The sequence below is a fragment of the Natator depressus genome, chromosome 7 (genome assembly GCF_965152275.1).
Source record: "Natator depressus isolate rNatDep1 chromosome 7, rNatDep2.hap1, whole genome shotgun sequence".
Classification (NCBI taxonomy): Eukaryota; Metazoa; Chordata; order Testudines; family Cheloniidae; genus Natator; species Natator depressus.
The window spans coordinates 84,797,046-84,823,866 of NC_134240.1; the positions used below are offsets into that span (position 1 = coordinate 84,797,046).

The 26,821-nt window shown below is 43.5% G+C and overlaps 1 protein-coding gene across 1 annotated transcript; it reads left to right on the forward strand.

Annotated features, from left to right (window-relative positions):
* Positions 1 to 26,166, forward strand: OIT3 (oncoprotein induced transcript 3). Its single transcript, XM_074959976.1, has 9 exons — positions 1 to 64; positions 3,809 to 4,183; positions 6,392 to 6,502; positions 9,526 to 9,648; positions 11,765 to 11,887; positions 17,940 to 18,100; positions 19,611 to 20,026; positions 24,194 to 24,293; positions 25,984 to 26,166. The coding sequence occupies exons 1-9, from the start codon at positions 1 to 3 to the stop codon at positions 26,164 to 26,166; spliced, it is 1,656 nt and encodes a 551-aa protein (XP_074816077.1).
* Positions 26,167 to 26,821: the final 655 nt, after the last annotated feature.

Genomic DNA, 26,821 nt, shown 5'->3' on the forward strand with positions numbered 1-26,821 from the left:
ATGTTCCAGTACTTGTTTTTCTCCTCCTGTATCTATGTCCAGTTACAGCCAATATCTTCAGTGGGTGAGTAACCGCAAGTGGCACTGCTTTTAGGAGTATCTGTGTGCATGGTATTTTGGGGCTTAGGCTGGGAGGCCTTGTGCTCCTTTTGGATAAAAGAGTGGTGGATTCAGGAATCAGTATTAGAAATATCTTGAGGAGTTTTACAACCTCCTGTTCTACACAGAGAGTCCTTTCTGTCAGAGTGTTTGGACCCTGGCTAAACAGGCAACATCGCCACTTATTTATAGTTAAAAGCTGGGGAAATATTAATATTCATTAATGGGGGAGACTCTCTTTTGACTAGGGTGGGCAGGTACTGTGCTAGTTGCTCACATGATCGAGCAATACAGCTCAGTTCGGGGAACTACAGCATCCCTGCTGTTCCATTACTACCACTTCTCGGAGCAGAAACTGCCACTTACACAAAACATACAGGATTGACCTTTATCCAGAATGTCAGACTCATGAACGCTTATTAGACCATGAGCTATGTAATTATATATGTTACAGTGCACAAACAAACACTAGCAGTATCAGTAAGGTTACAAATGGAAATGCTTAAATGAAAGTTAACGTTCTCCTAGCATTAAGTTGGCCATGCTATTTCCAAAAGCACTCAGCAAAGCTAATGGAAGGGGTGTGGGAAGGGGTGGGGGTGGAAATGAAACGTAAAAATGTAGCAGTTTTGATTTTAAAAATTTGAACGACTTTTTCACATTTTTTGTGAACTTTTTTTTTTAATTCCCCCCCTCACCCCCCCCCCAAAAAGTTTTCCACCAGCTGCAGTGTCCGAAAGAACTGGCATTTAGAACTGCACCTGCTGAGGCACTAGCTGCAGGATCTTGCCCCTGTGTTTGTCTGCAAATAGCTGTATTAGTCTTCAGTGTTCTCAGGGCTAAGGAATATTTTAGTCACTGTTGTCCCCTCCTGCCTGAAACTGCTCACAGTCTGGGTAGGGGGGAGGTGTTGTTTCACTTGAGCTGCTTCATCAGTCTGGAGTTCCCCCCTTCTCTCTCTCCAAGTCCCTGCATTGTTCCATTCTCTAAATCTCGCCTTTAAAACCTTTCTTATCTGTTTAGCTAATGACAAGCTCTCTGTGGCAAGTGTTTTCTTATCCCATCTATGAAAGACACTATATAGAAGCGAATTGCATTGTATATATCTTCAGTGCTGCTAAGCTGGGAAGTGGACAGGGGATTCCTCACTTTGCCACCTTTTTGTTGCTAACACAGAGCTTTTAATCTTGGACAGTAACCCATCCTAAACCCAAAACAAGAAAGTCATTGAAACTAAAGCATTAAGGAGAAAGGCCAGGTTAGTGTGAAAGAGGCTATTTCAGTTGTATCTGTTCTGGATACAGGAATAGCCTAGTTCTTCCATGAAATTAGTTCATTCTGCTGGTAAGAGAAGACAGGATTGGGACACCTTAAATAAGTGGGTCCAAGTCTGTCCTTGTTAGGGGGGTAAAATAATCTCTTTGGGAATACTGGCTTTAAAAGGGTGGCATCTCTGGGAAAGAGAAATGCACAGTGAGTCTCTTCAGCGATCTGAGATGCCTAACGATGGTTTCCCTCTGCAGTGCTCGTCAGGGCTAAGGAATACACATTGTGTAGCAAGTTTTCTGTTAAATCTGTTCTTCTGCTCATCACTTAAAAACAATGGTACCAAAGCTTCTTTAAAAGTTTTGCTCCATGATCCAAACCTGATCTCCTACAGCTCCCTCTCATAGCTTTGCAGCCCTCTAATGGCTTCTGCGGCTGGGTTTTTTTTTTTTTTTTCTGTTTTACTGAACTCAAAGCCAAATGAGACACATCTGTGGTTGCAGATGGTGTAAGGATGTTTAGTGCGAGATTCCTTTAAGAGTCTTGTTGTATTATAGGAAGGTTCAAGATAGCATTTCAGTGACAGAAACAGGTATTTACAGAGGATACAGTTAAATTAGACAATCTTTAAACCATTCCTCAAAGCACTTATAGTTCCCATTTCAGAGCAAGTGAAGCAATGATAAATACTGTACTGTACAAAGACAGTATCTAGAACATTTTATTTAAAAAAATAGTTAATTTTGAATGGCATCTTTCATATAAACTGCATCACACCATTCTTTAGAACTAAGTTAAATAATAAATAGCAGAGAGAGAAAGTATAGAATATATGAAAGAAGTATATTAAAGAGAGAGAGAGAGACCATGTATTCTACTTGGATGGGATGTGCTTAATCAGAATGACTGGCTTTATTAGTCTAATGCTACTGAAGGTAATGAATTCTCCTTAGTCAGGACAATATTAGCATACATTCTGCTTACAGAGGACAAATCCAGTCATGGTTAGTGGTAGTTAACTAGGTGTTAATATATTGCGAAAATCTAAGTTCCAGTCTTTTAGTCTAGAAACAGACTAAATACAGGAAAGATGAAAATACACTGAATATTTTTGTTCATGTATTTTCAATGGTACGGTATTCTTCCATTTTAGTTATGTTGCGCACGCACACCTCCCACTGAAGTCAGTAGATGCTGGTTCCCAGCATGTCCCAGGTCAGAGCACTGCACTCAGTAGGTTTTGAGGTGACATATGAAGAGAGGTGATAGGAAGGCTGTTTTAGATGGCAGCTGAAGGTGGTCAGACCAACCATAATGAATGTATTGAGTCAGAGGAGGGGGAGTTTTAAAGGGCAGAAGAAATAACGAGGACAAGTTTCTTGGGGTAGTCTGGGGCAAGTCCACACTGGTCTTTAAATGCCAGGGACCTGATTTTTTCCACTGCCTCGCCCCTTGTGTAGTAATTTACACTAAGCAAAGTGCATGCAAAAACCCTAGCAAGTCAACATGGTAGCCCTTTGCACCGGTATACAGTACAAAGCTACACAAGGGGGCGGGTGATGGAGAGCTAATCTAAAAACAGCAGTTTGAACTGCCTGAGGAGGGTTTACAGTTTTATTGGATTCTAATGACTCTTTTGTAAGTTCTGGGCCAGATCCATAGCCAAGATAACAGGCAGATATTTTCCATTTGTAGAACTGTAACATGAATATGTTCACCACCTATCTATTGCTTGCATTCTAACAGCTACTTCTAGTGATGATTTCTGACTTCTATCCATAGAAAACTAGTACTCGACAAAAAGTGAACTGTGTTATTGTTGAATGCTTTTTATGGATTTTATAAATGCCTCAAAATCCACTTGGAACTCAGTCCTCCTCCTCCTGAAGTCTGGGGGAGAATCAGAATTGACTCCAATGGGTCAGACACTTATGTGGCCTCAGCAAATGGATGAATGCCAAAGAACTGATGCTATACAAGGCATTTCAATTATACTTAAATAATGGATTCATGGGGTGTCTGATCCACTTGACATTCCCTGCAAGCTTAGTCACCGGTCAGAACTTGAATTTGCGAAAATTTTTTCCACTGGTTCACTTCGTTCTGCTATGCTCCAGGTACCCATTATACAGTAGTTATTCTGCAAGTCATTCTTACTGTCATATAACGTTTTATGTGCTCGAATGCTCCTTTACATTGCTTGTTTTTAAAGGAATTAATTAAGTTGAACTTTCAGAATACTTCATTCCTCTGAGTTTCTGGTAAATGGGACAATCACTTCACCAGTATCATTCTGTCTCCTCTGGGATCTCTGTCCATTAAGAAGATTCTGCTATATCAGGAATGGAAAAATAATTATTTTCTGGTTTCTACAGTTACCTGTCAGTAAACATGGTTTGATTATCACTGGGTTCTCCCTCTTCTCTCTTATCATATGACTCAGCCCTGGACCCTTGCTCTGCCTATATCAGCCTGAATGAGCCTTGGAGGAACACTGATCACCAGATAAATGGTTCCCGTGACCAGCCTACGTGCGATAGCCACATTGATGGGGAGTGGTACCGCTTCACTGGCATGGCTGGCGATGCCATGCCTACCTTCTGCATCCCAGAGAACCACTGCGGGACCCATGCCCCGATCTGGCTAAACGGCAGCCACCCTAGGGAGTTGGATGGCATTGTCCAAAGACAAGCCTGTGCGAGTTTCAGTGGGAACTGTTGCCTTTGGAACACCACGATTGATGTTAAGGCATGTCCCGGCGGGTATTATGTCTACCGCTTAACCAAGCCTAGTGTCTGCTTCCATGTGTACTGTGGGCGTAAGTAACCATGAGAGTCCTTTGTTTTCTTTGACAATCTCTTTATTCTTCTCTGAATGACAACTGTGTTGGGGGTTTCCCCTCTCTGGTAGTTAGTTCCTAACTCCCACCCCTTGCCTTGGGGTGGGGAATCCTCCTACGGACATTGGGGAGGCAGGAATGCATCCAGAAATCACTCCAACACCTTTATCAGAAAACAAACAGTCCAAGTGCCCCTCCAACATTAGCCTCTTAATCAGAGTGCTGCAGTGTGGTGCCAGCCCACAGTGGCCAGCAAGACAGGCTGTTCCCTGGGTCTTTCCCCAAGCCCTGAGTTCAGACTCTGGCAGGAAATCCTATGGCCTGTGTTATACAGAAGGTGATTGATTAGATCACAGTGGTCTCTTCTGGTCTATAGACTAGATGATCATAGTGGTCTGTTCTGGCCTCAGAATCTGTCAATGGCATTTCCATCCTCCAGCAGGAGGAGAGCTGGCAGCAGAAAGCAGGGGTAGGGCTTCCTGCCAGCTCTCAAGTAAAGGAGGGTTCTGGGTCAGAGGGCTGGGCCTTTCACACTGTTGATATGTGAAGTGAGGACTCCACAGTGACAGTGCTGCAAAACAGTTGAAAAGTGGGGGAGTTCCCTTGTGCCTAGAAATTAGATATCCTAAAGAACATAAGAGAGTAAGGAAAGCCCAGGCTATGAAAACAACACCAGCCCAGCTCCTATGACTAGGGTCCTACCAAATTAACGCCATGAAAAACGCGTCATGGACCGTGAAATCTGGTCTCCACCATGAATTCTAGCCTTTTGTATATTTTTACCCTATGCTATACAGATTTCACAGGGGAGACCAGTGTTTCTCAAACTGGGGGTCCCAACCCAAAAGAAGGTTGCAGGGTGTGTGTGCTTGAATTGCAAGGTTATTGTAGGAGGGATGGGGTATTGCCACCCTTACTTCTGAGCTACCTTCAGAGCTGGCTGGAAAGTGGTGGCTGCCGGCCAGGCGCCCAGCTCTGAAGGCAACACCGTCAGCCGCAGCGCAGAAGTCAGGGTGGCAATGGGCAGCCGGAGAGTGGTGGCTGCTGTGCAAGGGCCCAGCTCTGAAGGCAGCAGCACAGAAGTAAGGGGAGCAATTCCATACCAGGCCATCCTGACTTCTGTGCTGCTGCTGGCAGTGGTGCTGCCTTCAGAGCTGGGCTCCCGGCCAACAGCTGCCACTCTCCGGCCGCCCAGCTCTGAAGGCAGCGCTGTCACCAGCAGCAGCACAGAAGTCAGGGTGGCAATACCATGATACCCCCTACAATAACCTTGCGACACCCACCCCCCACTGCCCCATTTTGGATCAGGACCCCTGCAATTACAACACCATGAAATTTCAGATTTAAATATCTGAAATAGTGAAATTTATTATTTTTAAAATCTTATGACCATAAAATTGATCAAAATGGACCAGGAATTTGGTATGGCCCTACCTATGACTTTTGCAGAACTGGGCCGAGGTCTGAATTGACAACAGAATCCAGAAACCTCCATGATTTGGGGTGAGTTCCAGATTCTGTGGGACAATTTCAATTACTTAATTTATAACTTTAAAAAGTCTCTGTTTTCTCCATGTAATCAAACCCATAAACCTACTAGTTGTTCAGTCATCCACAAAGTCTTCCAGGAAAAACAGGGAGGTATGGTACCTGAATTTTTCATATAAATACCTAAATAAAAAGCAGGAAAAACTCCTTTGGCCTAGAAGATGTCTGTATATCTGTGAGAGAAGATGACTGATTTCTTTTCTTCTTGCACAAAAGCTTGTCAGACTGATGCAGCATAAACTGTAGGCTTGTTTATTTTAGAAAAGTTGCAACTGTTTCATTAAATCAGTTTTAAATCTGTCTAGTTAAACTAGTGCCAACCTCTAATGTAGACATACTTAAAATGGTTTAACCCTCACTTAAACCGGTTTAGATTGTGTGTGTAAATTACCAAAACTAGATTTGAATGGGTAAATTAAGATAGTCCAAATTAAGTGAGTTTTAAACCAGTTTAAATGTCTATACATTAGAAGTTTAAACAGATCAATTCAAAATTGATTTAATTAGACCAGTGCTTTTCTAGGCCGGGCTTGTAATTTATCAGTTTAGCTGAGAACATGAAACTCATAGCACTAATGGTAGAACTAGTTGTCTAGATTCTCAGTATTCTAGATGAACAGTGCTCTTGTCATTCTGTAGATTTCTATGATATCTGTGATGTGGTGGATTGCCATGGCTCCTGCTTGGATACTGGAGACTGCATGTGTTCCTTGGGGACGACACTGGGACCTGATGGACAGACCTGTCTTGGTAAGGGCAGGAACAGAGGGGCATAGGAAATGTGAGGAGAGACCAGCTGGAGAAAGGGACTAAACAAGTTATTGACGTTTCCTTTCTGTTCCTTTAGTTACTCATCTCCCAGTTAATTGCTTAAAAAAAAAGGGGGGGCGGAGGGAGAGATATGTTTGGGACTAATTTTACCCCTTGTTGCTTGTAACAAGTCTACATTGTTTGCAGGTCAATGATCTCACCTTTGGAGTTTTCCACCATTAACTCAGCACCTGAATGACCATTATCCTGGTGTCCCTGAGGCCATGTAGTTACTGAGGGTGAATCTGTGTTCTGTGTGGACCAGCAGTTGGTTTAAAGAAGAGCTAATCAGAGGGCAGCAGCTTTGCTGTCAGTGATGATTTGCTTTGGAAGGTCACTGCTCATTCATATTCAACAATAGGCTCAGTGTCTGTCATGAGAGGCTTTTCCTTCACGGCTCTGTGAGATTCCTCACTCCTCCAAACAGTTGCATTCACTGTCACAGTGCTACGTGCTAAGATTGGTGATGCTGACAATGTTACTGTCCTTGCAGGGCCCTATCCAGGGCTTGGGACATAGTATCTTCAAATCACCTGTTGGATTTTTAGATTTCTGTCTCTGCAAATGTAGCTTGGAGGCAGAGAGACTGTGCTTGATAATCTGTGACCAGTAGGTAAGAGTTCCCAGACCTAGGTGGCATGGGGCTGGTACTTTTTCAGTGGAGGGGCCTCACTCGGGAACTTTCTTCCTCTTCTGGCCCACCAGAACCTGAGTCTGTTGGCCTTCAGGACTAGTGGTGAGATCTGTCTCTGCTCCCGGGCTTTTTCATTATGGTCTGATTATGGTGGAGAAGGGATTAGGCATAATGATGGATGTGAAAGTTGAATGATGACTGAGTCTTTTCCAATATTGTCATTAGTCTGCAAAATATGTGTGGATTTTTATCTTTTTAATATTTCTTGTGTCCATAGACTATGTGGTGTGCACTTTTATCAATTAAAACTTAAATCCGTGATAAATACCTGGTGGTAAAAAATTGATCAAATAGCTGGTGCTCTCTTCTGATCTTCACACTGTCAGACAGAGGTGTTGTTTTTTCTCACTGAATTTAGCGCTGGAGAAAGGTGCTGGACTGACAGCCCTGCAGACTGATTCCCTTTATATGTCCACAGAACAGCAGCGCAAATTTCCTCACATTGCCTCGCCAATATGCTTTCAATCCGAATCTGTGAGAGATCAGCTCTATAGAGGAGAGAACTGCTGGCTTCTTTGCTGACACTGATCATTGTCAGAGTGGGTTTTGCATTGTAAATATCTGTTCACTACTGGACTGAGGCCATCAGGCCATTTCACTGAAGTCACTGAACAGTCAGAAGATGGTAATAGCTTCATCCCTGCTGACATGAGCTGGAGTTCACCAGTGACCTCAAAGTGAAAGTCTGTGTACCCCATTACTAATCCCATGAGCCATTGAGGTCCAGAACTAAACAGCAGCATCTGGGAATTCTGTCTTGCACTGAACTAGACTGACTTATGCAATATACTACAGATGTTATATATATATATGTTGAATCCCAGTTCTGAACCGCTGATCCTGCAGTTCTTTTCAGTTTTCTTAAATTAAATACATTCACCTGCAAACTAAATTATGAGTTTGAGTTAGGATTTAGGCTTCCTGCCATAAACCAACCTATCTTAGTGGGTTAATAATACTATTTACACACTTACTTTTCACCTCTTGGAGACCTTGAGTCAATCCCAGATTGTCATAGCTAAAACTACAGTCCGTCACCCTCGTCCCCAAAGTGACACTTGTCTTCATAAAATCCCCATGTTGACCGTCTCTGCTTTGATAAGCAGAACTAGAGTACCAGCGAGACAGTATTAAAGTCTGTGGGCAGAATTTTGTGGAATTACAAGACTAGATTTAAAGGGTCTTTGGCTGAATAACGTTGAAAGTGTACAGCCTTGAGTAGAGCTGTTAAAAGAACTCAGCACAGCCTTTTCCTGCTTTAGGTCTATCTCTAGCCACCCCAATCATCCCTCATTTTCATAAACACTAAATTTCAACCCAAAGCATTAAAAAGAAAGAAAGAAAGAATTTGGTCAACATGTCTTATCTCTGTGCCTCCTAAATTCACTCAACATTTTCCTTAAAGGGTAAAGGATGGGTTGCAGCTTATGCCTTCAGCTAAAAACATCAAGCTTGTATCACTTGTGGAAGTAGATTATGGCACCAGCTACAAACTGATTGTGTAGGGCATGTGAGGACTAGTATTACCTAAAAGAACTCATCTCTGTACTGTCTTTTAAAACTACATTTTTCTTATTTTTAGCTTCTGTCAGCCAATAAATAACAACTAGCAACCTGTGTAGAGAAAATCCAAGCTTGGCTGATGGATAACCTTGTCATTTTACCTCGACTTAGAAAAATTGTCACTCTTGTGGCCTGCTGCCAGCAATCACTCCCCTCGCGCTCCCCCCCCCCCCCGTCCCCTTTAATGTGTTCATTGCATGCAGGCAAAGAGTAAATCAAGTTTAAAGAACCAGGATTCCCTATAAACAGTGAGCCTTTCCGCTCAAAAGGGAAGAGAAACTACAGGCTTCAGGGGTAGTTCTAAAATGGGAAAAATTAGGAGGAATTCTTGGGGCTCAGCCAAGGGATTCAAAGGCAACCTTTACCTTTTCCATCCCCTCTCAAATAATTAACCCGTACCCTCTGGGGAAGTTGCGTACTGTCATCCTCCCCATGAAATAGTTTGTGTGCATGTCACTGTTTGTGACCTGTTTTTCTTTTATATTCAGTCTTGTTCCTAAGGCAGACTCAGAGTAGCAGAGGTATTCACTGCAGTCAGTGGCAATGACCCCTGTTATGTGTTAAGGGCATTGATTCCTAGACCTAGCTCGTGTGAGTTGGCCAGAAAATAAAGTCCAATTTCTTACCAGCAGCCATGTGCTTCAGACCCATTTTACAGGCTGCGTGTTGCAAAATTATGTATTATTTCAGTATTTGCTTCCTGCAGATGAGAATGAATGTGAACAGGATAATGGAGGTTGCAGTGAGTTTTGTGTGAATCTGAAGAACTCCTATCGCTGCGAATGTGGAATAGGGCGCACGCTGGGAAAGGATGGTAAAACCTGTGAAGGTGAGTTAAAAGGCAAAAGGATGAAGGTACCAGCATGGAATTACTGCTCTGAATAGCACCTTCTACAGTCATACTTCCATAAAGTTACATCAATCATTACATTCTTTTCCTGCATAAATATTATCCCACAGTACTTGGTCAGTCATGGCATTTTTCAGCTGGTGTGAAATTCACTTGTGTTACTGTTGTACTTGCCAGTAATTTTACTCCTGAAACACTTAGAAGAGAGTGGTGAAGAGGCTCCTTCCCACTCTTCCAGTATTGTTTCCAATAAAAACATACATTTGTATTTGTGAACAAGTTTTTTATTTGTTGCTAGCCGCCATAAGTGGCTTTTATCTTCATAAAGAGAAAAAAGGGAGGATGGAGATAACCTTGAAACATGACCTAAGTGCAAATCATGTAGTGATGGGACCTTACCAGCACAGCTGTCAGCTGCTCTGTGCATGACCCCTCTCACCATCACCCCATACAGTGATGAAGGAATGGAAACAAAATGATGAGGCATGGGACAGGGCAATAGGGACCCATGTGTAGGGGATAAGCAGGATTTTGTATTGCCATAATCTGGCAAAAGATGATCTAGGGATGGAATTGGTAGGTGGGAAAGATCAGTTAGTCCCAGTTATGGTTGAGAGTTGTGGGGTTTTTTTTGTTTGTTTGGTTTTTTTACTCTGCTGAAGCTCCCCCTACAATCCTAAACTTCACTCACAGTTCTAGAGAGTAGCTATACATGTGCTGAAACAACTGGCAGAGAAATAGATAGATACTAAATATGTTGTCATTGTGATTCAGAATTAACACCCTGTTGAGATGTATGAGGAATAGTTCAAATCTCTCTTAGAGGTACTGGCTAATTTGTGCCCTCAGTTCACCCATTAAACTGCATTAAAATCAGTGGGGTTGTACAGCTATAAGCTGAGGTAAACCCTCATCAGGAACACTTTTTGTTTGCAAACACACATGTTCTAAACTATTTTTGTGTGAATGCTTTAGTTCTATAGACCCACAAGTACTCCTTTTCTTTTTACCTTTTAAATTGTAATTGGACCACATTTTTAGTCAGCAAACAAGGGAAAATTCATAAACTTTTACTAGTGCCCTGTTAAACTCAGAGAGTAATAACAAACATGTGAAATCTGACAAACTGGAGTGACTGCTAACATTGCAAATGCTTTTTCGATATGGTTTCCACAAAATTTTCTTGAAGTAAAATCTCACCCAGTTATTACCCCCAAAGCTCTAATCTAGTCAAAACGCTCTTCATACAGCCAGAAATATACTCAGTAAGATGCATAACAGACATTTAGTGTTTCTTTCTGTAGAATAAGTATAAAATTAAAGAATTAAAGTGAGCTTAAGGTTGATTAAGGAAATACATATGTGTTGTAAAGAAAGGCCCTGACTAGCAAGTAGAGGTGAAGGCCTTGAAAATAGTAAGTGGTAAGGCCGGAAGGAATAAAGTAGGGAGGATGTCTGGTTCAAAGAATAACTAATAAGATAAGGGGAAGTTTCTAAAAAGAAGCCCTCTAACCAGTAGGGGTGACTGCAGATAGTTTTAAATCAAAGAGAATCTGTCTTAAAGTGAGCTAACACAGCCCTTCCCCATGCCACACACCAGTTGTCAAGCCTGTGTGAACCCAGGTACAATGGGAAAACTGTTGGATATCAAAAAGAAGGGGAGGAATGGCGTTGGGAAGAAAGGAGATTGTAAATCTTATCCGGATTAAGACTGTACATAAGGGTGAATTGTCTCAAACTGTTTTTTAGCTGAAGTCAGTAATTGGCAATGACATCCTTTTTTGTTAAAGGATATAAAAAGTCAGTTCTTAACAGATTCATTGCTAATACCTACCTGACCATGCTGGGCCCGACCAACATGGGTCTGAGCACCTTTGGGTTTGGCTCATTTATAAGTATCTTGATCAAATGCTTATAAATGTTTTGTTACTGTTTGGATGTAGTAAATAGCTTCTTATTTAGGCTTTTTTAAGGCATGTTTAGAGGAACTGCATAAGACTTTGGATTTAAGAAAGGAATTTATGGTTAAAATGGTGTTTAGTGATTTCCAGTGTTAATATTTCAAACATTATTAATAATTCCAAATTTCTCTTAGAAATTGAAGGTTGCCACAATAACAATGGAGGCTGCACCCACACCTGTATTGCAGTGGAGGACACATACCAGTGTGAGTGCCCAAGGGGGCTTGTTCTGTCAGAGGACAACCACAGCTGCCAAGGTAGGTGAAATAAAGATCACTTGCTAGAGAGCCAGTACTGTGTGGCCAGCCCAGGGCAATGTAGGTAAAGTAGGGAAGCACCCTTAGATCTTTAATCCATTGGAGCTAAAGTGCATCTTGAAGGGGACACTCCTAGGGGACACTCCTAGGCTTTTGCTTATAATGCCTCTGCTCACCCACCCTCGCCAGCTGGGGAACGTGTTGTATAGTCAAGTATCTAGCGTGAAAGTAGGTTAGGGGTTTAACAGGGTAAATGGTGCCTCTTCTGAGATTACTGTTTTACAATGGTGCCAATTAGTGTCAGATGTCAAGGGCATTTTGAGAAGGAATTCAGCATTTTAAAGAACAAGCAGCCTTACTTTATTAAATTCAGTCAAACATATGGTCACATACGTAGTTTATGGAGTAAAGCAGGTATTTAACAGAACCTTTTTATAACTGCAGAAATAAAAGCTTTTATTGCATCTAATCAAGTTTATGGTGATGTAATGAACTGTGGAAGACTTGCACAGAAACCTGAAGCAGTTTGTCGGTATCATAGCAATAGTTCTACATGTAGCCATCCCTTTCAGCGTAATTCATGGTGTCATATCATCTGCAATTTTTTAAAAAGAGAGTTGAGCCAAAGAAATGTTTATATTTTTTAAAGTAATTTTCCCCTCCCATTTATTGTATTCCTGCTACAGTTTGAAACTGAAATGCTTTTTTCCTCCTGGACATACACAAACCCTATGTACAACTAGGAACATTGTGAATCAGCTATTATTATAATTTATCATTTATTTGTATTGTGGTAGCCCCTAGGAGACCCAATTATGGACCCCATTGCACTAGGTGCTGTACAAAAAAATGGCCCTTGCCCCCAAAGACAGACAGTCTCAGGGAGCACAAGGAAACTGTGAGACAATATTGATCAGTGTGATAGGTAGTAGTCCTGGGCTAGATTCCTTGTAAGCCGGGCGGCCACACAGCAGCCTATTTAGCGCTACGCAGGCACTCAGGGAACCCGCCCGGGGACCTGCTGTAGCTGGGGGAGGGGTGCCCCTCCACCAGCCGCAACCTATCCCGGCCCCCAACTGGCCAGGAGAGGCAGCTCCAGGTCAGGGCTGGGTTCAAGCCAGGGGAGGGACACCCCGGCAAGTCCAGGCCCTGGCAGAGTTGGGGTTGGGCCGCCCCTCCCCCAACCCCAACCTAGCCCAGCACACAACTGGCCAGGGGAGGGGCGGTCCGTACCTGCCATGGCCGGAGCGCGCCTCTCCCAACCCCAACTCTGCCACAGCCCAGACCTGCCGAGGCCGGGGCACCGCTCCCCTGGCCCCAATTCTGGTGGGGCTCCCTCTTCTAGCCCCAGTTCTGCCACGGCCTGGACCTGCCGGGATGCCCCTCCCCTGGCCTGGACCTGACAGGGCCGGGGGAGGAGTGCCTATCCTGCAGTTCCAGCCCCGGAGCTGCCTCTCCCCGCCCCAGCCCAGGTAGGGCTGTGGGGAGAGAGAGCTGGGGGAGTCCTTTCTCCCCGCCATAGCCCCGGAGCATCCTCCTGCACCCCAAACATCCCTGCCCCCACCCCAGAGCCTGCACCCCAATCGGAGCCCTCACCCCCTGAACCCAACTCTCTGCCCCACCCCAGAGCCTCCACCCCAACTCTCTGCCGCACCCTGAGCCTCTCATCCCTGGCCTCACCCCAACCCTCTGCCCCAGCCTTGAGCCCTGTCATAACCATACAGCTAAGGGTAGCCTAGAATTCCTCCTTACCTGTAAGGGGTTAAGAAGCTCAAATAACCTGGTTGGCACCTGACCAAAAGGACCAATGGGGAAAGAAGATACTTTCAAATCTTGGGCAGGGGGAAGGCTTTGTTTTTGTGTGTTCTCTTGGGAAGCAAAGATGCATCAGGTCAGAAAACTCCTTCTCCTATAAACCATCCTAAAAGTCTGTCATATTACAAAAGTTGTAAGTAAAAGCCAGGCAAGGCGTGTTAGATTATCTTTCGTTTTGCTTGTGAATTTTTCCTTTGCTGGAGGGAGGTTTATTCCTGTTTTTTGTAACTTTGAAACTAAGCCTAGAGGGAGTTCTGCTGTGTTTTTGAATCTTTTGTTACCCTGTAAAGTTATTTTCTATCCTGATTTTACAGAGGTGATTTTTACCTTTTGTTTTTTTTAAATAAAATCCTTCTTTTAAGAACCTGACTGATTTCTCCATTGTCCTAAGACCCAGGGGTTTGGGTCTGTGATCACTTTGTAACCAATTGGTTAGGATATTATTCTCAAGCCTCCCCAGGAAAGGGGGTGTAAGGGCTTGGGGGGGATATTCTGCGGGAATAGGAACTCCAAGTGGTCCTTTCCCTGATTCTTTGTTAAATCACTTGGTGATGGTAGCATACCCTCCAAGGGCAAAGAATATGTGCCTTGAGGAAGTTTTAACCTAAGCTGGTAGAAATAAGCTTTCATGTGGGTCCCCACATCTGTACCCTGGAGTTCAGAGTGGGGGGGAACCCTGACATGGTGGCAGCGGTGGGCCCTCATCCCCTGAACCCAACCCTCTGCCCTAGCCTTGAGCCCCTAATCCCCAGCCCCATCCCAGAGCCCACACCCCCAGCCAGAGCCCTCACACCCCTGCACCCCAACCCTCTGCCCCAGCCCTGAGCCCCCTCCCACACTCCAAACCCCTCTATTCCACCCCCACCACATGAATTTTGTTATGTGTACCAATATGAAGGTGATGTGTCACACATCACCTCCATATTGGTGCACATAACAAAATTCATTCCGCACATGGGTGGGAAAAATTAGAGGGAACATTGGTCTTGGAACACAGTGCTGCCAGCATTGTAAGCAGCATACGGATTAGACCTCACGTAAGCTGAATTGGATGACTCAAATGCTTAAAACACCAGCAGCTCATCTACGTTAGGGTTCAAGATTTGTTAACATTGGTGAAATTGAACCAGTACTGTCAATACTGGGACAGTTTTTTGAAAAATTTCTCTAACATAGGCAAGGTTACATTCTTACTTTACTCAGGGGGTGCTCATCAGTAATGAGTTGTTGGCATTGCTTTTTTTTTTTTTAAGTCTTTTTACCAGTGGGTGATGAGTTAATTTGGATCCAAAGCTGATTTATTGATAGTAGTGAAACCTGTTCTAATTTTAAGTGTTCTCCAGATTCATGGATTCCCACATAGTCTAGAATACACAGAAGCCTGCACAGCCCTAGCCCAGAACTCAGGTGGTAAAGATTTTCTTCTCCTCTCTCCTCAGTATTTCAAGGTAACAGCATTAAAAAATAGAGATGTGCCAAAACCAAAACCCTGAACTTTGAAGAAATGCAACCTGGATCCAAACTCTCTTGCTTTGGCCTATCTCAGTTTAAAAGCATTAGGCTTCCTCATTTGTCAAAGGGTTAATAAAAGTCCTAAAGTAAGGCTGAGTTCATCAGTTCTGCAAAGTGTTAGCTTTCTGGCAGACTATGGAAATGGTTTCGTGGTGCCCCTGTAGAATCTTGAAAATAACATTTGTCCTTTGTTTTGTCCTATGCTGTTTGACACACATTGATTATTTCTCACCCTCTTGTCTTTCTAACAGAGCAGGAGCTCTATGACATTTCCTTTTTGTTTAATTCCACTCCCCCCTTAGCGATGACAGTTAGAGAGCACACAGCTCTGGGAACACTGCATGTTTGGCACATCACACCAAAAATGATGGATTTTAATAAAACTATTATTCTCTATAATGGATTGGTGAGTGTTAAAAATATTGCCACTGATATAGCATAAATGTTCGCTTGGGGGAAAAGTTACACTTCAGTGATGCTTGTTGTATCCCAGATCCAAGGAGCTTGGCATTAGAGAGGCAAACCTTGTGGAGTGAGAAGTGTTGAATTCTTTTTCTGAGTTGCCTGAGTTTGCCAAATTAATGGATTTGCAAAATGTTTTGTCCTGTAATTTAAAACTAAGTAATTCCAAAATTCTGTATCTTTTCTAGCTAAGTGGGGAAATCTGGGCTATGCATAAGAAGCAGAAAGCCTCCCCCAAAATTGAGTGGGTTCCCTATGTACAGGGTTGTATATATATATATATAGAGAGAGAGCATTTATTTTTTAATAAAAAATATTTTCTCCCATACACACTTCTTTTTAACAGTCTTTCTCTATCCCGTTTTCACTCTGCTCCATCTCTGCTCATCTTTCCCCAGTTTCTCTTTAATAGAATTCAGACTCAAAAATGTTCAAGTTGAATTTTCAAATCCCAGATGTCCAAGTGGCTTGGAAAGAAGCAGAATGAGTTTGCTAATCATTACCAAATGTATTGCATTAAATATTGATTCTAATAGTCTTTCTGAACACATCCATTCTGGCTGGACATCTATACAGAACGAATTAAGCCCTCCCAAAGTCTTGTTATATAGCATGTTCTGGGACATGTATACAACTTGAGATAGATACTTCAAGGATGGTTCTGTTTGGGTTGTTACAAAGTCCTTGCCAGTAACATGCAGGGGTCCTCCCAGGACATTACACTGTTAATGATATCGTCCAGGCCTGTACTAAATAAGAGTAATTTGAAAAACAATAATTAAGCTCTTCCCACAAAAAACTTCAATCTCTTCAATTCTGTCTTCTGCTGCTGGTCCAGCCAGGATGGAAATTGTTTCAGTTGCTTGGTTCCAATGTGCCATGTGGAGAATTTGGGGGTAAGCATGGATTGGAGCAGTGAGAAAATTTGGGGTGTGGACAGGACATAAAATGAAATGCGGGGAAGAGCAAAACCTCTCCATATTCCACAGTAACTTAAAACACCTTGAAATGAAAAGGGATGAGGAAGATAATGTGATACGATGCTTTGGCTAAAATGCTTAGTGTTAGTCTGGAGAAGAATAGAGTAAAAATCACTTGTATTGAATAGTCATAACTGAACAAAAGGACAAAGACCTCTACCGGATCCCAGCAATGCAGGAGATGCACATTAAATGCAGCTCTGACTCCTGGCTACAGATTTGCCCCACAAAGAGGAAAAACTGTTCTTTGGGGCATCTAAAAAGCTGAAATCTGAAATATTCAACTTCACTGTCTGGGCAGAGATCAAAACAAAGTGTCTGTAGGCCAATAAAAGGCCATTTCAGGAAACACTGGAAATGAGAGTTGTCAAGGTTCCCTCCCCACTCTGAACTCTAGGGTACAGATGTGGGGACCCGTATGAAAAAAACCCTAAGCTTATGTTTACCAGCTTAGGTTAAAAACTTTCCCAAGGCACAAATTTCACCTTGTCTTTGAACAGTATGCTGCCACCAGCAAGTGATTTAGACAAAGAACAGGGAAAGGACCACTTGGAGTTCCTATTTCCCCAAAATATCCCCCCAAACTCTTACACCCCCTTTCCTGGGGAGGCTTGAGAATAAAACAAGATGAGCATAAACCAGCCTTGGATTTTTAAGACCCAAAAAACCCAATCAGATTCTTAAAAAACAGAACTTTATTAGAAGAACAAAAAAAAGATAAGAGAACAACTCTGTAAGATCAGAATGGAAGATAATCTTACAGGCAGTCAGATTCAAAACATTAAGTTACTAAAAGATACAAAAACAGGAATACACATTTCCTCCAGCACAGCGAATTTCACAAACCAAAACAAAGAAAACCTAATGCATTTTCTTGCTAGATTACTTACTAACTTTACAGGAGTTGGAGGGCTTGCATCTTTGATCTGTTCCTGGCAGAGGTATCACACAGACAGACAAAAGCGTTTTCCCCCCACTCCAGATTTGAAAGTATCTTGTCCCCTCATTGGTCATTTTGGGTCAGGTGCCAGCCAGATTACCTGAGCTTCTTAACCCTTTACAGGTAAAAGGACTTTGCCTCTGGCCAGGAGGGATTTTATAGCACTGTATACAGAAAGGTGGTTACCCTTCCCTTTATATTTATGACAGGAGCGAAGAGCGGCCTGATCACAAATAGGACATGTGCTCTCCCCTGCATTCCCAGTAATGGTATGCAGAGTCCTTCCCCACCTCACTTGGCAGATTTGCTGTGCTGATCATTGTGCTGGGGGGTTTTCTTGCAGTTCCAGTGCTGTGCAAGTCCACCTCCATCGAGGTGAGCATCCCCAAGGATCTGGTTGGAGGGCTGGATCTTTCTCTCATCAATGCTTCCTGCAAAGGAGTATCCAATGGCACTCATGTCAACATCAACTTCTCTTTGAAGTCCTGTGGCACCGTTGTAGATGTATGTATCCTCATCACCATCAGCTGTGTCATCATCATTGTTCTCATTACATGCATAGGGACTGGGGATAGGTGTAGGGTCAGCTAGTGCCCAATCCTGAAGTCCTCATTTACATGAGTAGCTGCACTGAGGTTACTAAGACAATTGATATGGGGAAGTGCTTCAGGACTGGACCCTCAGTAAATGTTAATACCCTTCCAACTTTGGATGCATCATGAGAGTCATGAACCCAAACTCTTAACTGACTGAGCTGTGTGGGTATCTAGTTCAGCTGCGTTTCATAAAGTTTCTTATTGCACAGGTAGAACCTGTCTCGGCCAGTCTGATTTCTAAGCTCCTAGTGGCCATTTTATGAGATGAATACCATGCATTTAAGTTCTTTGTGGGAGACAAATGAGGAAAATACTGGCTATGTGCATATCCTCTATGGATACTTGAGTATTCCTACACGCTTCCTCTCAATTATTCACCCATCATATCATAGAAGGCCCCCGCATGGCAGGCCCCATCCCTTTTCCAAGGAGGAATGGACTGAAGGGTACTCCCTCTCTCTGGAGTCCGACTACCCTCTTTCCTTAGCACTTTCAGCTCAGGAGGAGAGGAACTGGGACAGGAATCGAGCTGCATGTTAGGCTATACTTCAATGATCACAGTAGAGAACACAGGGGAGCAATTTCAGCTCAGAATGATGGGTAGATGAAAGAGCCATGGAGGGCCCATCTTTCACAATGTCTGGTTTTATTTGTGTGTGCGTATTTTTTGCTTGAAATGGTGGAATTAGCAGGCATTTTCTAGGGATTTTAGCCACAAATTACTGTGTGGCAGCTGCAGTGAGAGCATCTTCTCCTGCTGCCATGCAAACAACCTCAGCCCAGGCCTGGACGGGCCACCAAACTCTACGTATGAGGATTTGTTCCATCTCCCTTATTGGCTCAGTCCTAGTAATGTACATTTGGAAGTACTGAGGACTGAACTGAGACCACTAAATTCAGTTCAGTTAGGGCCTCTGAGTGGGCTTGACCTTGGTCCTTGAGGCCAGTTTTTATGCTCTGTCACCCCGTAGCTGATCCATTTGCAGAAATGCAGTCAGAAGGGAACACAGGAGGAGTGTCCCCATTACTGGCAATTTCTCAGGAGCCAAAGGGCTACACCTATCGCAGTGTGAATAGTGTAGCCAATTGCATGGCCTTGGCCTCATCTGTCATACAGAGCTCCAGTCCATGGAGACGACATGTCCAAGCATAATGTTTGGATCCAAGTGTCCCACTGCACCCAGATAGTGTCCACGAGCCCTACTAAAGATGAGGGTGACTGTGGCTGTAGCATATAATTTTATTAGCTGCAGTTTGTTAGAGCAGGAATAGCAAGAGAAACCCAATCTCTGGCTTTTGTATCCAAAATCAAACAGAGATTTTAAAAAATAAAGGTCCTGTTTGATGCCTGATGTTTCCAGTTGCTTCGTGTTGTGATGATCTTCCCCCCCTTCCCGCCTCCCTTTGTTGTGCTGCAGGTAGTAAATGATAAAATCATTGCTACCAATCTGGTGACTGGCTTGCCCAAGCAGACACCTGGCAGTAATGGGGACATCATCGTCCGTACCAGCAAGCTGCTGATCCCTGTGACCTGTGAGTTCCCCCGTCAGTACACCATCTCTGAGGGCTACGTCCCCAACCTGAAGAACTCCCCTCTGGAAATCATGAGCCGCAACCGGGGCATCTTCCCCTTTACCCTCGAGATCTTCAAAGACAAAGAGTTTGATGAGCCCTACAGGGATTCTGTCCCCACCCTCAAGCTTCGCGACTCGCTGTATTTTGGGATCGAGCCCGTGGTGCACGTGAGTGGGCTAGAGACACTGGTAGAGAGCTGCTTCGCCACCCCAACCTCAAAAATTGATGAGATCCTGAAGTACTACTTAATTCAAGATGGGCAAGTGTCACAATTTTACTTCCCTTGTCTGTCTGGTATTTAACCCCAATACCATTTGCCATCTGGGTCACAGGGTACATAGAGGAAACAGAAAACACCATCACTCCTCAACCGACAGGAAAAATCTAGACTACTGGTCAAGGCATGTTCAGAGTAATTGCCAACAGCCATTGCTACCAATGCAAAACCACCCATGTAGTAAAAAGTCTGGAGGGACCAAAAAGAAGGCAGCATAAGTGACTGTTACATGTTGTTGTTGTATATCTGTGTCCGTAACTTGGCCCCTGTAGAAAAGCCATGTGACCCTCTGTGTGTCAGCTGGTGACCAAACTCTAAAGCTTACTTAACCAATGAGTTGAATCCTACTACGGTGGCTAGATTTGTTCTGTGTGCAGCTCAGCCTGTGCAACCAAATCTCTTTATATTCCGTTAGCAGTCATTTTTACCCTATGAGCCAAAAGTTCCACCATGGCTGGAGCTTCTAGGAGCTTTGCTGAGCTCATTTCACATCTTACACCTGCCATCTAACGGTCTGTCTCTGGCTATCACTAGAGACACAGTGGGCTACAGGTCACTTAAATATGGGGGCAATTTTCTGGCAATTGACAGTGGGTCAAGTCCTCAGGGGGATGTTAATAAAGAGCTTAGAGCAGAGCTTCGAGGTCTGTAAAGGGACATCTAATAATGATTTTGGCACAAGAATTTCCAAGTAGGTTTGCTGAGTGTTCTGATGTTTCATAATATGGTCCCAGCTTTGACAGGATTGTCACATGTCCTGACATCTTTAGAATCATTTTAGTGTTAACATGATGTTGTCATGTTTTGATGCTGTCTCAGGATGTTTGCATTGTGGTGTTGCCAGTCAGAATGGCATTGCAACATCATAATGACATAATGCAAATTTTACAGTATTGTGAAGGTTGTGTGTATGACTCAGGGGAGAGAGTCCAGTAAAAGTAATATCCAAGATGCACACATTCAGCCACTAGTTCAAGGACTCTGCTAATTAGTTAAGTCTCTAATTTAGTGTCTGCCCATCAGCTGGCAAAGATAACAGCGGTTTAAACAATATTCCTTCAGCAGCCAGCTTAAGTCATCCACCATGACAGTTAATGAGGCAAAAGTTTAATGGGCTGCTGTTTTAAAAGTAGCAGGGAGGCTTTGTGTTGGGTATTTTTTTGTTTTGTTTTTGTGTTTTACTTCAATCTCTCTAACTTTAATGAACTATTCCTGCAGCAGTGTGTAGTGCTTCTCTCAGTAACCAATGGTGAGCTACACCTTGGCTCTTGTACACTGTACTTGATGCATCAGTTGCACTTAAGTCATTTATGCACTTGTACTTCTGTGCTTTATGCACCAAATCATAATGGAATAACTTGTTTATAAGATCTCCTCGCAATGACTTTGGGCACTTGTATTCTTGGGGCTCCAAACATCCATTAATCACCAACACTTGAGAACATTACTGAAAATGGTCAGAATTGGAAAAAGGAGGAACATGAACTGAATGGGGAGAAAGGAGAATTGAATGGTGAGGTCTCAAATCCATTACAGCAGCAGATTTGCACTTGACTATGATGGCTCCAGGGGGTTCCTCCTGTAAGCAGTCACTGGCATTTCCTTCTCAGAGGAAGGAGGTACCCCCAACCCCTCTGCTATTTTTATACTCTACAGGACAGCAAAACTTTACAGAAAAGATTTGAGCTTCAGTGTGGTAGAACAGACACCATTCTGACTTCACTCTGTATAGTCCTGTCAAGATTACTATTACCTATCAAATGACTCTGCATGGGCACACTACATACTGTTTTAGCTGCTCTTGCAGCAATTAAAAAGTAAAATTCATAGACTATACCAGTGATTAGCCCATGCTAAAAAATGTTTGTTCTTGCTCAAAATAGTACTCAATCCAACATCCCTGAATCTACCCATACACAAAATCCCAAGGATAAAAGACAAGCTTTTTAATTAGTTTAGCTAACTAACCACCATCAGGTCTGCAAGGCAACTGTGGCATAGAAATTCTTAAATAAAATACTGTATAAGGACATGAAATACCTTTTGGGAGTATCCTTCCCTTACTTATTTTCCACCACCCCAAATCCCCCAGCTGACAAGTGCTGAAGGTTCCGTACTTTGGAGTAGGGTGACTAGACAGCAAGTGTGAAAAATTGGGACAGGGGGTGGGGGGTAATAGGAGCCTATATAAGAAAAAGACCCAAAAATTGGGACTGGACCTATAAAATTGGGACATCTGGTTACCCTACTTTGGAGCCCACTACCTCACTTCTGGAAGGAGTTGCTCAAGATAATGAAAGGGGCTGCCTCCCTTCAGAAGCTGAGTGCACCTAGATTGACTCCTGGGGGATTAACTCAGACCCATGGGAACATCTGAATATTGCTTTTTGCAGATGCATATTAATTTACAAATTTCCCCTGGATTCCTATCTTTGTATTAGCCTCTTGGGCAGTTCTAGGAATTCTAAATTCATACTGTAAACCAGACACTTATACCATTTGTTGAGAAAGGCCTGAAATAAAACAAGTGATGAACTAAATAACACTGATTTTTACAAATTTTTATTTACCTCTTTTCCTCACCCCGCCCCCTTCAGTCAGACAAACTGATCATTCCAACAGTTATATAGTGTAATGCATGCTATTGTATCCACTTTATGCAGAACTCTATTAGAGTTAGCAACATTCTGCAGGCTGAGGAACCTAACTGGCTGAATATCCCAAAGGTTTTTAAATGAACATTTCTGCGTAAACAGAGTTATTTTTTTTTCTTTTTCATAAATGAATACACTATACTGTGTAATTGTTTCCAACAATTCATCAAATATTTCTCCTGCGGCTGTCTGTTAAAAGTAAGGCTATAGTATTTCAAGTTTTGTTCCTCTACCCTCCACAATTTCCATCACAACCTCTTTTATAACAGGCAAAATCCACATTCCTGAGATTAGTTTGCAGAAGGGAATATGCTGTGTTGTAATGCGGTACAACAATAGAGTAGAATTTTTGCCTTTTTAAATTGGCAGGGCATTGTAATAATCGACAAGAACTTTTATTAAATAAAAATTGTTACATGTTTCTTTTTGTTAGTTCTATATCTAGCTCTAAACTGTTATATAGTTCAGCCTCCAAATTTAAGTTCTGTAAAAACAATTAACCATTCTCCTGTAGTGTTCATAGAAATATAGGGCTGGAAGGGACCTCAAGAGATCTTCTAGTCCAGCCAGCCCGCAGTGCTGAGGCAGGACCAAATATACCTAGACTATCCCTGAGCGGTTTTTGTCTAGCCTGTTCTTAAAAGACTCCCATGACAGGGGTGGGATTCCACAACCTCCTTGGGAAGCCTATTCCAGTACTTAACTATCCTTATAGTTAGACAGGTTTTCCTAATATCTAATCTCAATCTCCCTCGCTGCAGATTCAGTTTATTACTTCTTGTTCTGCCTTCAGTGGGCGTGGAGAACAATTGATCACCATTCTCTTTGTACCAGCTCTTAACATATTTGAATACTGTTATCAGGTCCCTTTTCTGTCTTCCTGTGAACCCTAACAAAAAAATATTGTCCTAGAGCATGAGACTCTGAATGTGAAATTGGCTAGACATGGAGAAGTTGATCAGTGTAGTTTCACAGGCTAAACTGAAGAAATACAAAAAGTAAACAAAAGCATAAACGGTGAAAAGTACATGCTTTGGTTTTAACGAGCTAAGAAATTTTAGTAACACCGATAAGGACACTTTCTTTTAAAGTAAATGATTTTTATCTTCTCAGAGTCCCTTTAATTATGACATTATATTTTTTTAAATAATTCAGCAAATATCTGCATCTGTACATCTCTATTGATCATTGCAGATTCTGGTGCCCAGACAGGTGAACTGAGGATAAACTTGATTGCAATTCTCTGGCAAATCTTCCGGTTGTGGGTGTGCACAGCATTATTAGTTGTGCTCATTCTGCCAGTTCTCTTTGCTGCAGAGCTGGGCTGGAGATGCTACCAGTCACAACTGTTGTTTTTTCCTCCTCATTCTTGAATGTTCTGCTGTGGCCACAGACAAAGTAATATGGATGGTAACTAGGTGACTAAGTATGTTGGGATACTTTTCCCCCCCACCTCTGTGAAAGCTATTAAAACTTCTCCCTCTGCTTTCTTCAGCTGTGTTTCTGATGACTCCGTGAAACAATACACATCAAAGGATCATCTTGCCAAGCACTTCCAGGTCCCTGTGTTCAAGTTTGTGGGTAAAGACAACAAGGTGAGCTCAAAACAAAACTGCTTCTGAGGCAGACATTGAACCAGCCCATAACTGGCTTGGGAGACTGTCCATGGGGGAGCGACTAGTGGGAGGGACACAAATGGGGCCCCAGCTAAAGGGGGGCGTGTCCCCTCTCCCCACGTGACCCCCCTCACGTGACTCATCCCAGCCCAGGGGGCCCTGCGCTCTTCCCGTCCCCTCCTGATCCCACATTTCCTCGCGGGGGGAGACTCTGTTCCAGTCCTCCTGGCATGTGTGGAGCCACGCACTAATGCACTCTCCCAGGCAGCCTCTGGCCATGCTGCCCGCCTGGGATGCTGCCTGGTGCGGCACGCAGCGGCTGCTCTCTCCCAGGCAGCCTACAGCCACGCTGCCTGCCTGGCAAGCAGCATGGCCAGAGGCTGCCTGGGAGAGAGGAGCCACTGCACACCGCACCAGGCAGTGTGGCCGGAAGAGGAGAGGCTCTGGCCCCGTCTCTTCTCTTCCAGCTCTGGCCCTGCCCCTTCATCTCCTTGGCTGCTGGCCTTGCCCCACCCTGGCATTTTGGGGAGGGTCATGTGACCCTTCCTCCTTCCTGCCCCCCCGGGTCGCCATTGCATGGGGCTGATTCTTTGTGCGTGTAGTATTACAGTAGGAGTAGAGAGTCAGGGATAGGAAGTGCCATACCAGAACAGATTGATGGTCTGCCTAATCTAGTGTGCTGTTTCCTTTAAGAGCCTAGATCAGGTGCTTTTAGAGGAAAGTGCAGGGTGGGGCAAGTTGTGCAATACCATGGCTCAATTTCTTCCTAACAGCAGAAAGCAATTAGCTTAGGCCTGAAGCATGAAGATTCATAGCTCCTGTAACTGGTGTCCTACCTAGTGTAGTATAACTGCAGATTCTGTTCTATCTTATTCTTGTGTCTACACCTGTTTGAATTTCATTAGGCTGTTCTCGGCAGAATCAGGTTCAAAATTCAACCTTACCTGCATGCACAAACATGCAGGACGTCCTGCTCACTACTCAGAGAGGACTCTGCTATCATCTGGGGCATAGGGAGCTGCCTTTCTATCACTCCATCTTCCTCACTATCTAGAAATGACAGCTGCCACTCACATCCTCCTTCTATGGTCCCCCACAGTCTCCTGTCCCCCTCACTCTACACTGACCTGTTTGCCATATTTCCCTCCCTATCCCCTCACAGCCTCCTACTCCTCCCAGCTCATGCCACATCCCACTGCCCTGTCTCCCTCTGCCTTATGCTCCCCCGTCCCGATTCCTCATAATTTCCTATTCTGTTTCTTAAAAACTCTCCCTTAAGCGTATTGCCCCTTCAGTTTCATTCCCAGCACCTCCACATTCTCTTGCCCCTGCCTGCCCCTTACATGGTGACTAAGGGGGCCACCATCTTCTCTGAGCTCAGTTAGGCTACAGAGTCACTGGAAACAACAAGTAGGGCAGCCATTTTTGCTCGGAGCAGCCTCATTTTCTCCTCTAACAGTTAAAGGGACATGGCAGTGAGGGCGGCCTGTGGCTTCAGTCCTTTTAGTAATGGGAGATGGTGTCCATCTTGGATAAGGACAATATTTTTCAAGTTTGGGATAGAAATGAAATCGCCTACATATTGTGAGAGCTGGCAGCACTGCTTATGTGAAAGCCAGCCCCATGGTTCTTCACACTGCCATCTCCCTGCCTTTTCACAATCCTGCAGGAAGTGTTCTTGCACTGCCGCATCCTTGTGTGTGGCGTGCTGGATGAGAGGTCTCGCTGTGCCCAGGGGTGTCGGAGACGAATGCGCAGGTCAGCTGGGATGGAGGAAGAGGAGGAGGAAACCAGTCACATGGCAAACCATCTCCTGACAGGTGGCCCCATTAGAATTGACATGGATGAGTAGCACTCTCTCACCATCACAGTGTATTACCCAAGAACCTGCCCTCCCTCCCTACTGATGTTTTGTCGCATGGGTCTTTGATGATGTGAAAAAGGTGTTTGGTAAGGCCCTGCATGAGCCTATTATCTTGTTTCATAACAGCCTGACAGTTACTTACTTTTGTGAAGCTATATTAGACACAAGAGGCAGCCACTCCATATGTAATCTGATCAGCTGTGTAATACAGCTGTGCCTGCATTTCTGTCAATTAAAGGGAGATATTTCAGTCATAGGCCCAAAATGTTACCTGCCTTCATTTTTCTGATCTGTTTGCAAACTTCACAATGTTTAAACACATTTTGAACCATGTCGCTAATGCTTTGTTTTCCAAGGACAATACAAACGGTGCCAGGGGAGCCCAACACACGTACCGAACAACTCCTGTGGTAAGGCTGTGTGTGCAGTGAGTAGGTGGAGCGTGTGACATCAAGGTTCTGAAGGGTGGTTATTAAAATACATATAAATATATATCTCAAATATGCAGACTCTCTGAAGCTGTAAAGAACAGTAATATTCAGCTAAAGCTCAGAATTGTTACAGGCAAATGTGCATATTTTAAAAGAATGATTTCATAAAATTAGTTTTATATTTTCCTCTGACAATTACATACATTTTTTTT